The sequence below is a fragment of the Talpa europaea genome (genome assembly GCF_964194135.1).
Source record: "Talpa europaea genome assembly, chromosome: 6".
Classification (NCBI taxonomy): Eukaryota; Metazoa; Chordata; class Mammalia; order Eulipotyphla; family Talpidae; genus Talpa; species Talpa europaea.
The window spans coordinates 92328697-92342547 of NC_140072.1; the positions used below are offsets into that span (position 1 = coordinate 92328697).

The window sequence follows — 13851 nt, forward strand, 5'->3', positions numbered from 1 at the left end:
CACAGGGCATAGCAGAGCTCTCCTGTTTCCCCCACTGCTCCCCTCAGCAGTGTTTCAGTAGATCCGCCTGTTCTGCTCCCCACTCGGTCTCTGGTGAATCCTCTCACCCTCGCAACTCTGGCCTGCACCCCAGTTCTTGTATGCATAAATAAATAAAATAAGTCTTTCTTTCGAAAAAAAGAATAGCCCAAACATTGGGTTAGCTATATTAATGTCTCAAGATTCTTGCATGAATCTTTTCTTGCCAGAATGTTAGGGTGCACACTCACCCTGCCTTCCTGCTTACTTGCCTTCTTCATTTTATTTTATAATTTTTAAAGGCATTTTTGGATTCAAAATTAAAACATCAGAATAATGCATTTTTTTATGGTTACTGAAGAGCATCACAATATTTCAGCTCCATGAGATGTGCCTTTTTTTTTTTTCCAGAAAGAAAAAACTGAGAACCTAAGGTTTATCTTTGTAACATGATCCGTTATAGGCAGTGGCTACACTAAAATTTAAAAGTTCCAATTTCCTATTACTTTTTTTTTTTTTACCTTGACTAACACTGTTTGGGCTCTACTTCAAATGACAACAATGAAGCCAAGTTTTACACAATTATTTTGTTAGCACATAAGTAGTTACATTTGTTTTGTACTTTTAAATGAATTACATCTTTTTAGGATTAAAAAATAACTTGGTGTACAGTTGTTTTAGATTAAAAAAGTATTATTTTTAAAAAAAGCTAATTGTTTATAACTGTGCTGTGTATTTGCTTTGAAAAACATAGGGAATCAAATTTAGAATAAAAATTACATTAGTGTAATTACTTAACTATTTTGAAGAGATTCTATTTAATCATAATCCTATGGTTTAGAATGGACAGAAACATAAGAAGTTAGAAAAGAGTAAGATATTAATAGGCCAGTTCCCTTCCTAAGTTTCAATCATTACATGGTAAGCTCCAATATTGAACTAGTTAAGCATATCCTAGAATCTCTCTGTGATGCTTTTCTTTCTAAGGTGGCCCACAGAGATCCATGTGTCTCCATAGGTGCTTGGAACTTCAGCATCGAGCAATAATGGACACGGTATTTGATAAAATATTGGTTGTAGACAGAACAGTAATCCTAGTAACACATAGAATAGGGAAAACTTTAAGGTTTTATTTTTTTATTTTTATTTTTTTAAGATGTGCTGTTTTTTTTTTTTTTAAAGTCTACATTTTTTTAAAGATTGATTGATTGATTGATTTAAACAAGCACTGGGAACAGTCAGAAGCGCGGGAGGGTGAGAGAATTCACCAGAGCTGGCGAATGGTGGGGAGCAGAGCAGGCAGAAGGACCGAAGGACACTGCTGAAGGGAGTAGCGGGCGGCAGGAGAGGTCTGCGCGCCATGTGGGACCCTCCTCTGGTGGCCGGGGAGCAGCCGGGGATTGAACCAGCGCCGCAGAAGCTGCAGACAGCTTTGCAACCCAGCGCTCAACTGCTGCACCACCAGGGAGGCCCAAAACTTTAAGGTTTGTTTTTTTTTTTTATTTCCTTTTTTTTTTTTTAATTTATTTTTTTTATTTATACAAGCACTAGGTACAGTCAGAAGTGTGGGAGGGTGAGAGAATTCACCAGAGCCAGAGTGGGGAGCAGAGCAGGCAGAAGGACCGAAGTACACTGCTGAGGGGAGCAGCGGGCGGCAGGAGAGGTCTGCGTGCCATGTGGGACCCTCCTCGGGTGGCCGGGGAGCAGCCGGGGATCAAACCGGCGCTGCAGAGGCTGCGGGCCACTTCGCAAGCCAGCGCTCAACCGCTGCGCCACAGGGGAGGCCCCAAAACTTTAAGGTTTTAAAATGGATCACATTCATACTGTCCTAAGCTTCCAGACTAATAATTGTTTATTTTAAAAGAACACAGAAGAGCCATCTCTGGTGGCGCAAAAGGTTATAAGACACAGCATTTTGAAGCTATCCGCAGCCACTACTGCAAGAGTTCGATCCCTGGCCAGGGAGGCGACCCACATGGTGCAGCAGACCTCTCCTGCCTTGCCCACTGCTCCCCTCAGCAGTGTATTTCAGTACATCTGCCTGTTCTGCTCCCTACTCTATCTCTGGTGAATCCTCTCACCCACCACATCTCTGGCCTGTACCCCAGCTCTTGTATGCATAAATAAATAAATTTTTTTAAAAAAGAAAAAGAAAAAGAACACAGAAGGGGCCTCCCTGGTGGCCTAGGAGTTAAGTCTCAGTGCTACCACCGTGACATCCTGAGTTCAGTCCTCAGCCAGGGAGCTAACACACATGATGTCCTCCTGTTCCACCTGCTGCTCCCCTTAGCAATGTATTTCAGTAGATTTGCCTGTTCTGCTCCCCACTCTGTCTTTGGTGAATCATTTAACACCTCCCCCACCTCTAGTCTACACCCCAGTTCTTCTACACAAAAATAAATAAAATCTTTAAAAATATTAGGCTAATGTTAGGGCAGTTTGAGCATTTTGTTAATATTACTACTGTTCCTAATACTATAATTCAATCCAAATGCTCTTTCAGCTATAAGCATTGTATTACTGAGTTGATACTGGGTCATCATAGAGCACAAGGATTCTGGGAAGTATGCATTAATGGTGAAAGATTAAATGGAGAAACAAAAAATCAGTTACTTCCATTAAACCAAGTGTTTAATATTGCAATTTTACGTCTACTGAACAATCTCTTTTTCAGGTACTTATAATCTGAAAATTAATATAGGGCCTCCCTAGTGGCCTAGGGGTTAAGTTTCAGTGCTATCACCTCTATGGCCTGAGTTCAATCCCCGGCCAAGGAGCTAATCCACATCTACCACAGCAGACCTTTCCTGTCTCATCCGCTGCTCCCCTCAGCAGTGTGTTTCAGTAAATCTGCCTGTTCTGTACCCCACTCTTGTCTCTGGTGAATCCTGTCACCCTCCGCACCTCTAGCCTACACCCCAGTTCTTCTACACAAAAATTAAACAAAAAAGAAAAGAAAATTTATCTATCCTGGCTTGAAGTAATTTGAAAATCCATATGAATGGTAACATAACATTAGGGTGATTAGGATCCAGTCTATAGGAGATGGCATCAGTCCCGGTTTGCCCACAGCCCTCCGAACAGTAACACTGGGTGAGAACATAAGTCAGTGAAGAGGGTGCTTGAATTGCAATTCTTGTTTTCTGGTATTGATAAACATAGATGTGTCCAAGTCTTGCCTAACAGACGAATTTGTGTTCTATGCATATTTAGGGTACAAAAATCATTTCTTCTCCATGCCTCCCTTTGCATAGCCAGAGGAAGTTCTCAGCAGACTTCTCTGCTGAATATTTTAGGAGCTAAGTCTCATGTCCTGTCAACCAGATTTTGACCCTTGCTCCAGGCAGTTCAGATAACTTCCATGACATTGGAGGGTAAATTTAATGGAGGTGGCTTTTGAATTCCTTCAATAAAAGAACAGTGGTGTAGGAGTAGAGCATTTTTTTGGGAAAAGGTAATTCCTTGGTCAGCAGGAGATTTTTTACTGACCAACCTTAATTAACTCTGATCTCACATGAAAAAGAGTTGTGCCTGGGCACAGGTCATTGGGAGGGTAGGCTCCTGAGGGTAGCCTGGTGACAGACCTCTTGATAAATGAATGTACCCTGTTAAACCATGACCCTCCAAGAAGCCAGTGTCAAGTAAAAAGCTCCAAGGGATACACTGAAGATGTGTCCCCTTGTAAACATTGACTGTAGGAATGTCAATGCGACCAGAATGCCTTTCTCTAGTAAGGCATGGTAAGCATCTTAAACCACACAGACATTTTTCTTTTAAATAACTTTTATAAAGGAAAAATGAGTGATGTCACCTATGTAGGCATGCAGAATATGAAGACTATGTTCTCATTCTTTTGACAAAAGTCATTTCATTAGCTAATAGTGTGGTGTCCTTTGTGCCAATTGCTGCAAAGGCTATTTATGGATTTTGTTGACTGACAAATAAAATTTGGATTGTAAAACAGCTTTGAAATAAATTACAGCAAATTCATTCAAATGCATTTTTCCCTAGGGTAATGCCTTGCTTAATGTTGAAATTAAACATTTAAATAAATTTTTAACTTTTTTCACCTCAAATTGAAGACATAACTGATATATAAATGACTAAATTTTTATGGTAAGCCATGGAGATTAGATATGTCATGTTTCAAATCTAATGGTTTGTGGATTACTTAGCATAGTGAAAATTCAAAAACCAGTCAATGCAATTGTTTTTGTAGGTTTGTGTGGAGTAAAATAGTGAGTTTAACATAATGCAAAGATGCAAAGGGAAATAACAAGCCCTGGGATTATCAACTTTGTACAAATTAGATAAACTGTTGCTGGAAAACAACTACCTAAATGTTCACTCCTTTATGGATCCTGAAGGTCAATAACACATGTACCCTAATCAAAAATGCCCACCAAAAAGTCCCAATCGTATCTATATAGGGGATTAGTCAACAGTGAGAACTTCGTGCTGTGGCAGAACACAAGTCAATTCTATGTCCCGCTGAGATAGGACTTTGCCTATGCCTACGAGAATAGATAATGCAATTAAAACATACACCAAAACCTCTTTCATTTCAGTACCCACCTCCCCACCACACCTGAAACAAACTTGACATTTTCAGAGAGAGAAGCATGTGCCTCATGTAGGTGGCTGAGCATGTGTGCATGTATTTGTCTAAACATCTGTTCATTTTTTTAGGGTCTTCCTGGAATTTAAACCAGCAGTATGGAAGAGGAAGTAATTTTTTTTTCAAACCCTTCCCCGGAAATAATATTTTTAAAGCTCATATTGTGGGTAATAATGGGATTCAAGTTATGCTCTTGCCATACAAATCCTCATGGCTCTCCCAGATTCAACTTGGTCTGTTGGTAGATGGGACATGGACACGCTGGTCTTTCTCCACAGGGGTAAAAACACATCATGTCTTCCATCAAAGTGTGGTGTCTTTGGGCATAGCTGGGGTCCAGTTCACCAAAGGAGTCATGCTAACTGGCCCATTAAGTTACAATGCGCACTTCACATTATCTGATAAATACTCAAATACAGGTCCAAGAGAGAGTTTAAGACCAATATTTAACTTTTTATTTAGTACTAGAGCCCTGTACAAATTAGCACCTCAAACAAAAAGGTTGGTCATTTCTAGAAAGTTGGTTCTTAACTTTTCTCTTTGCCACCAACCAAAAAGATTCTATGAGATGTAGTATGAGACTTAAGCTTTTAAACAGCTACATATTGAAGAAAGAATATCTGTTTTATGAATTATCTTAATTAACCTCATATAACCTTGGTTAAAAACTTCGGGTCTTAAAATCAAATTTTAGAAACTTGATACTTGGGGATTTATATTAGATAAAGAGGCCATTTATCATGTAGGATTATGTACTATTGAAAACATGGTTTGTAAAAATCAAAGACAGATGATTCTTATTTGAAATGAATATAATATACAAAGCTTTCTGTTACAAATAAATTAGAAATCAATAATCTTTATATAAACGGAAACACCAGTAGATTTCACAGAACTCCAGTAACATAATTTGCAATGTGACTCAGTTTAAATTCCAATTTACAATTCAAAATATGCAATTAAAAGTGATTTTAAATTATTAAATTAAATTTAAACTATCATAATTTGGGAGAGCAATGATTTTCTTGCAATATGTTTGCAAAATGTCTAGTATATATATAGTGATGTCATTGAACACAACAAATAAATTTTTTCTCTATAATCAGCCTTCTAAAACATTTTTTAAAAGATTATTTATTAATTTATGCATATAAGAGCTGGGGTACAGGCCATAGATGGAGGACGGGGGTGAGAGGATTCACCAGATATTCTAGGTCTTTGTGATTAGTCATAGGATTGTTGTTGTTGTTTAGTAACAGCTTGAGATAAAACTCATATACCATGAAACTCACAAATTTAAATTTTATAATTTGATGGGTTTTAATTTTTTTCTTTTTCTCCACCCCAGTTTTTAATAATTCATAGAACTGTATGACCATCACAACTATCTAATCTTAGAATATTTCATCACCCCAAGAAATCCCATGCTCATTATTAGTTTCTGGTCTCCATTCCCCTCCATTTCTTCCCCCAGCCCCACTAATCTAATTTCTGTTTCCTTACATTTGCCTGTTTTGGATATATTATATAAATGGAATCATATAATGTGGGGCCTTTTGTGACTATCTTCTTCGATTTAGCATAATTTCTTTCTTTTTTCCAAGCAAGAAAGCTTTATTTTTTCATGTTTCTGGAAACTAGAAGTCCAAGTTCAAGGTGTAGTGTAAGCAGGTTTGATTTCGCTGAGACCTTTTGCAGTGACTTTCAGACAGCCACCTTTCTGGCTGTGTCCTCACATGGTCTTGTCTCTGTACAATATAATGTTTTCAAGTGTTCTACGTATTGTAGCATACATCAGCACTTCATTCCTTTTTATTGTCAAATAATATTCCATTGTATGGATGTGCTACATTTTGTTTATCCATTTATCATTGGTAGACATTTTGGTTGTTTCTATTTTCGGGCCATTATGAGGAAAGCTGTTATGAACCTTTGTGTACAAATTTTTACGTGATGTTTGTTCTCATAGGTAGATACCTAGGAGTGGAAATGCTGAATCCAATGTTTAAATTATGTTTAGCTCTACTTTTAACCATTTGAAGAAGTGCCACACCATTTTTCAAAGTGATTCCACCATTTTACAGTCCTACTAGCAATATAGGTTACTCCAGTTTCTCTACATCTTCACCAACAGTTGTTACTTTCTCTTATTTATTTATTTATTTATTTATTTATTTAAAGATTTATTTATTTAAAGATTTATTTATTTATTTATACAAGCACTGGGTACAGTCAGAAGCATAGGAGGGTGAGAGAATTCACCAGAGCCAGAGCAGGGAACAGAATAGGCAGACTGATGAAGTACACTGTTGAGGGGAGCAGCAGACATGGCAGGAGAGGTCTGCGCACCATGTGGGACCCTCGCCGGTGGCCTGGGATTGAGCTGGCTCTGCAGAAGCTGCGGGCAGCTTCGCAGCCCAGCACTCAACCACTGGGCAACCCAGGGAGGCCCCCTCTCTTTTTTATTTTAAAAAAAAGTGGTACCTCACAGTGCTATTTTTACACTTTCTTGATGACTAATAATGTCCAACATCTTTTCATGTACTTATCAATCACTTTTATATTTTCTTTGGAAAAATGTGTATTCAGATATTTGCACATTTTTTAAATAAGGTATTTGTCTCCAGTCATAAGTGTTTTAAATGTGATTTCTAACTTGTACATTTTTATCAATTACAAGTATGATTTCAGAATTATGGAAGTTTTAAGTTGGAAAGGATTATAAAAATCTAAGTCCAGCCCTGCCTTTGTTGACAGATGAACAATCTGACTTAAAGTGACTTGCCCATGACAACAGAAGAGCTAGCTAGTTAGCAGAGCTGCGAAGATAAATGACTGTGCATTAAAAATGGAATAACATAGAATTTTCATGGCTTGTATTTGAATAAGTTTCCTTTCTTTTTAAAATTTTTTTAATAATTTTTTAAAGATTTATTTATTTATGCATGCAAGAACTGGGGTACAGGCCAGAGGTGTGAGGGGGTGAGAGGATTTACCAGAGACAGAGTGGGGAACAGAACAGGCAGACTGACTGAAATACATGCTGAGGGGAACAGTGGGTGCATCAGGAGATGCACCATGTGGGTAGCTCCCTGGCTGGGGATGGAACTTTTGTTGTAGTGGCTGCAGATAGCTTCATAGGTTGCATCTTAACCCCTGCGCCACCAGGGAAGCCCAAGTTTCCTTTCTTATAGAGAATAACCCTTTGATTTCAATATAGTAAGGGTAAAGGGATGACATCAAGAAGGAATAGGCGCTAAGGCACTTGTCTTAAAGTTGTATTCATCTAGTAAGAACACAGTTTTCACCCTGTTCAATAAAAATGGCAATTTTGTAGAGCTGATTTTAGGCAGGCCTTGAATAAATCTTCTCAGTCTCAAAGTAATGGACAAGGAGGTTTGGTTCATAATGACCTACAGGGGGAATTTATTCTTTTGGGTAGCTTGGAAGAAAGAGCCTCCATCATTTGGGCTTTGTATTTAACTGCAAAGTTGTACATTACTTGGAATATCACTTACTCTTCCCATTGAAGTCAGAGAAAGCATTCCATATTGCCTAAAGAAATGAAGGTGGGAAACAGAGAGTGGCCTTTTAGAACAGCCTGTGTATGGGATTTCTACCAGAAGTTTGGCATGTGGGAAGAGATGGGATTTTTGTCAGTCATAAAGTTCTTTGTCTGTCTGTTAGATAATACAGAACAGGCAAGCAATGAAGAAAATATTTGGACAAGAATAATACAAAGTGCCATATTCAGTTAGGTCCACAATTCACATGTGGGTTTTTAAAACCTATTACCTCGTACTGCTTGACCATATTGGTTTCTTTCTATAAAGAAATCTGTGACAGAACCCATTTCCATGGTCTCACTGAGTTTTTAATTTTGTTTTATTTAAATAATCATTTTCCTCTATAAAGGAGATCGATTTGCCCCTTATGTTAAATTGTAGTTGACTTTCATGAAAACAATAGTTCCAGACCACCTAGTTCAACAAGGGGACAATAATTCTTTTAAGCCAGACTTCTAGGCTACCACTGCCAACAGTGGAAAGTTTTGATCCCCATCTGAGTTTCACAATGGGGAATCATCGTTAAATTATGGCACTCCACCCTTGTGCATGAAGCATCCGGTGGATTTATTTCTCAACAGACAATGGGACTCTGAGCTACTTACTAAGAAGAGCAAACTGAGTTGTATGTGGTGTGAAAGGGTGTGTGTACATGGACATATACATATTTATGTCTTTATATCTAGATATCTGTATTTATCTCTGTATCTATCTATCGCTACGAAGAGGGAGAAAGTATCTGATACAGATGAGATGCTCAAGAAATACTAGTTAATCTTCATTACTCAAGTATGAGCATGGACATCAATCTGCCTCAAGGAAATATTTTAAACCTTAATGTGATTTTAAAACATTCGAGAAATAAATATTTCACTTTCTTCTTTTCCTTGTTAGCTTTCCTGTTAAATTGTACTCTTGGCATCTCTGTTAATCTTTATGAGAGTCTAGTTTCCTATTAATTGAGGAAGAGTGATGTATTCAGAATGTCCAATTATTTGGAAATATAGCTTCCTTATACTTCTCCTTCCCTTTGTTTTAATCAATATTTTAATCTTGCTTCCTCATTCCAGTGCAAAATTCATTGATGTCATTGGAGATAAATACAGCAAAATATTTTTCCTAGCATTTCCCCCATACTTTCCAATACTGCTATATTTTCCTCAGTTTCTGATTTCAGCACTCAGTTATGTAGTCTTGTGGTTGGAGGATGACTGAGGAGCATAGAGGACGTGCAGATGGCATAAGCTTAACAGGCCAGTCTCTATCTCTCTATAATACTTCTCTCAACTGGGATTTGAGTGGTTTTTAGAGGTCAGAGATTCTCTCTGATGAGGGTCAGGAGCACTGTTGTTCTAATGTGCTGATAAAGGAACAGTTACATATTTAGAAACAAAAAAAGCAAGCAGTGTAAGTCACCTCATATCGTGAAAAGGGAAGCTTCTTCTCCATGACCTCACCTGGATAAAAAGCTCATTATCTCCTTACAAGCCAAGGATACCTGCAAGTAATGCCAGAATTTTCCATAGCAAGCTTTGTTAGATTGTTTCAAGCACATGAACAGTTGCTCAGTTAAATCCCCAGTGTTCATTGCCATAGAAGGGCAGACACTCTTCTGACCTGGAAAATTTTCAGGGTGTTATCAGCTTTCCGTGGCTTTAGAAAAAATCTTGTGTTCCCAAGGATCACTGATTGAACTACATGTTGCCTCAGCAAGCTCATATCGATGAATCAGTCTAAAATATTTCCCTTGATCCCTGAATGGGTAGACTTGTTCTATGGGTTCATAGTCCAATGGGCTCTGTATCAAACAGTGAGTTTTAACTTAAATTAGTAATGATTGCATCACACTTTCTTATAATAATTTGATACCAGGATCTAATATATATAAAATTTACTTTTAAAACATTGACTTATAACACCAGAAATAACAGAAAAGCAGATTTTGCTTATACCAATACCCTGGTAGTTGCAAACCCGGAAAAATCTTTTCTGACAGAAGTGGGAGGAGATGACTCCACTAGAAGTCTACAACAGTGGACTTCTGCCACATATGCCAGGCAGCAGTTGAATTTACCACCACGCCTGGGATGTGGATCGTGGGTTTTCCAATTTTACACCTGAGAATATTAAGAAGCAACAGATTAAGTAATGTCCAGGCCATGCATTAGTAAATGGAGAAACGAGGCTTCAAATGTTTCTCTTTTAACTGTGACTAGTTTTCTTGGAGGTATGAGGACCCAGTGGAAACACTGCTAGACTTAGCTGTGGAATTTGACACAAATATCTCCTTTTATAGGTCTCCTTTCATATGTCACTGCCTAGTAAGTCTTTGCTGTAAATGTTGAACTTTCAGAATTGGAAGAAATTTTCTTAGAGAAATGTTCATATATCCCAAATACATTCTTAATAAGCATTGTAAAAACAAATATTGTTTCTCAATTCAAGGTAATGATAAAAGACAGAAGTGATCTAACATTAAAATTCTTCTACTTTGAATTTCACCGAATAAAACTATTTTTAACTATAAATTATCCACTGAGATTGATTCCAAACACTTGATTTTCTTGCCTATAAGAATCATTTTCCTCCTTCCTTCTAACCTTTAACCCTACTAATCCAGGACCCCTGATCTCCTGCATTTACTAGACACTGAAACTGGCTCAGCAGAACAAGGAGTAGGGTGAGGAAGGGGGAAGGAAGAGGAATAAACCTGGGGGTGAGAGAGACATGGAGATAGGAGAGACCATTATTGATATCAATTCTGATTTGTCGAGGAGAGCTTCAGAAAAGACTCATTTTCTAGAGCACCAGTGTTTCAAGAATCATGGGGCTGGGAATGGCAGAAATAGAAAGTTAGAAATCCAATCACTTGCTCTATCTTTTGCTTTACAGATTAGAGAATTGAGATCTGTCAAGAGGGTGACTTATCCAGGGTCAAACGGCTGATCACTAGGATGAATATTATTGTGTTGTATAGCAATATATAGGTTTTAGAAATTATTATTAAAAGATTCATTCTCTCGGCCTCCCCGGTGGCGCAGTGGTTGAGCGCTGGGTTGCGAAGCTGCCCGCAGCCTCTCCAGCGGCGGTTCGATTTCCGGCTGCTCCCCGGCCACTGGAGTAGGGTCCCACATGGCGGGCGCGCAGACCTCCTGCCGCCCGCTGCTCCCCTCAGCAGTGTACTTCGGTCCTCTGCCTGCTCTGCTCCCCGCTCTGGCTCTGGTGAATTCTCTCACCCTCCCGCGCTTCTGACTGTACCCAGTGCTTGTATAAACAAACAAACAAATAAATAAATAAATCTTTAAAAAAAAGAAAAGATTCATTCTCTTAGCAATTCCCATGAAATATACTTGTCAAATGCCACATAGGAGTGAATAGTTTCATTTTTTTCTGTTCCGTTGTAGCAGGAACTTAAAGGTTATGTAAGACAAACTAAATGGCCCCTACACTGATTTCGATTCTATAATTAGTTTTCCAAGTAAAGAAACTACTTCTGAAAAACTGACCCACCCAAAATGTCATAGCTAACCCAATGACTAAGTTACGTGTAGAACCCAGGAAATTACCCATACTTTGTATTTAGAAATAAGATCAGGCAGGATTGTGTGACCAGAGGATCTCACACTGGTAGAAGTTCAGTATCAGAAATGTATTTTGGATGATATTGACATTTAATCCTGATAGTTTTTAAGAAGTTGCTGTACTTAATGTGGTCGTATGAATTGAATAATGTTCTAAGTTGACTCTGGACATTATTTAGATCATTTAGTGTAACAGGACATATGATATTCATGACCAAGACTTGAGCCAGAAAAACTGTGTTAAAAGAAATTTGTAGTAGATGTAACTTCTTAAATATACTTGCAAATTATAGTTGAAAATTCACTTTAATAGAAAGATATAACTTTTAAGAAAATAGATCAGAGGGCATTTGCAAATCACACATTTTAAAAATTTGTTTTCCAGGATCTAGTTCAGGTTCAAAATTAAAAGGTCCTGAACTGAGTTTAAAAGGCACCCAGCACGTCATGCAAGCAGGCCAGACACTGTATCTCAAATGCAGGTGAGTGACGATGTTTGTCTGGGGATAACCTAGTTACCCTTCCCAAGGGAAGATCATCACCTGGCAGAGTAGAAATGTAGCTTCTCAGAGAAGGAAGATAGGGACCCTCGGTGTGCAGACCCACAGAAGGCAGGCCACAGGTATGCAGCTTCTGATGGGGTGTAACTCACCAACAGAGAGAATGTCTTACTCAAGGGAAATGCAAAGGGGTGCTCCCAACACTTCTGCATGTTTATTCTGAGTTATTTAAAAGCCTTTCTACATGTCTTGCTTTTCTGGAAAGATGACTACTTAAGAAAGGATCTCAGGGGCCTCCCTGGTGGTGCAAGGGGTTAAATCTCAGCATTATAAAGCTATCTACAGCCACTGCAGCAGAAGTTCGATCCCCTGCCAGGGAGCTGACCACTGGGGCAGCAGACCTCTCCTGTCTTGCCCACTGTGTATTTCAGCCTGCCTATTCTGCTCCCCATTCTGTCTCTGGTGAATCCTCTCACTCCCATTCCAGCACCTCTGGCCTATACCCTAGCTCTTTTATGCATAAATAAATGAAATAAATCTTTTTTTTTTAAAGAAAGGATCTCAGGATAGTGTTTTCTAGTGAAATGGATGCATAGGAACTGGCCTCCATCATAACTGTTTCTTATCTGATTGCAGGGGGGATGCAGCCCATTCCTGGTCTTTGCCTGAAAGGGTGAGTGAGGAGAGCAAAAGGCTGAGCATAACTGAATCTGCCTGTGGAAGGAATGGCAAACAGTTCTGCAGTACTTTGATGTTGAACACAGCTCAGGCAAGCCACACTGGCTTCTATAGCTGCAAATATCTATCTATACCTGCCTCAAAGAAGAAGAAAACAGAATCTACAATCTATATATTTATTAATGGTAAGACCTCCATTTTCTATGTTCTGTTTGCCATCGCTTTGCAGTGGATCATAAATCCACCATGATCCATTGTAGAATGAGCGTGAATTCAGGAAATACTCCAGGAAAGGATTCTACCTTAGAAGCTAATGGACTGCGTTTTTAGTTTCAAACTCAAAAACTAGGATTTTTAAGACCCAGTCAGGTGTATGTATGCTCCCTGAAGGATGAGACTTTTGTCTATTTTGTTTATCACTTTAGCTCCTAGAATAGTGTCTGGCCCATAGTTGGGTGCATGAAACTCAAGATATATGAAATGAAAACTCAAGATTTCAGTTGTTTCTTAATTATTGAGAAGTCCAAAACAGAATATATGACTTTTCTGGGTTTTTTTTTTACACAGCTGCATTCTTTTACATGTTAGAACTGTAAAAATCTTGTTCTTCCTGCTAAATTCATAAATGTAATGTTGCTATTGTCTCAAGAATGTTACAAATGTTCCAGTTGATGATGTTGTATTAGTTCATGTTCACTAAGCAAACATTATGATATAAGAATTGACACATCATGTAGCAAAAAAGGGTGAAAGGTAAAAATGAATCATGTTTTCATAATTCATAATCATTAATTGCATGGTATCATTTTCCGTCTTTAGATAATGAACAATTAAAGTAATATTCAGAGGGAAGAAAACAAAATCCTTAAAGAAATTAAATTGACAGTAAA

The 13851-nt window shown here is 38.3% G+C and overlaps 1 protein-coding gene across 3 annotated transcripts in view; it reads left to right on the forward strand.

The window, feature by feature from the left end:
- FLT1 (fms related receptor tyrosine kinase 1) overlaps positions 1-13851 on the forward strand; it is a gene marked incomplete at both ends in the record, with an annotated part of 170714 nt that overhangs the window by 20227 nt on the left and 136636 nt on the right. For all 3 annotated transcript variants that reach the window (XM_084235227.1, XM_084235226.1, XM_084235228.1), the window contains 2 exons: positions 12169-12265; positions 12920-13146. In XM_084235227.1, the coding sequence (XP_084091353.1) occupies positions 12169-12265; positions 12920-13146 (324 nt within the window). The remainder of the gene's footprint in view (positions 1-12168; positions 12266-12919; positions 13147-13851) is intronic.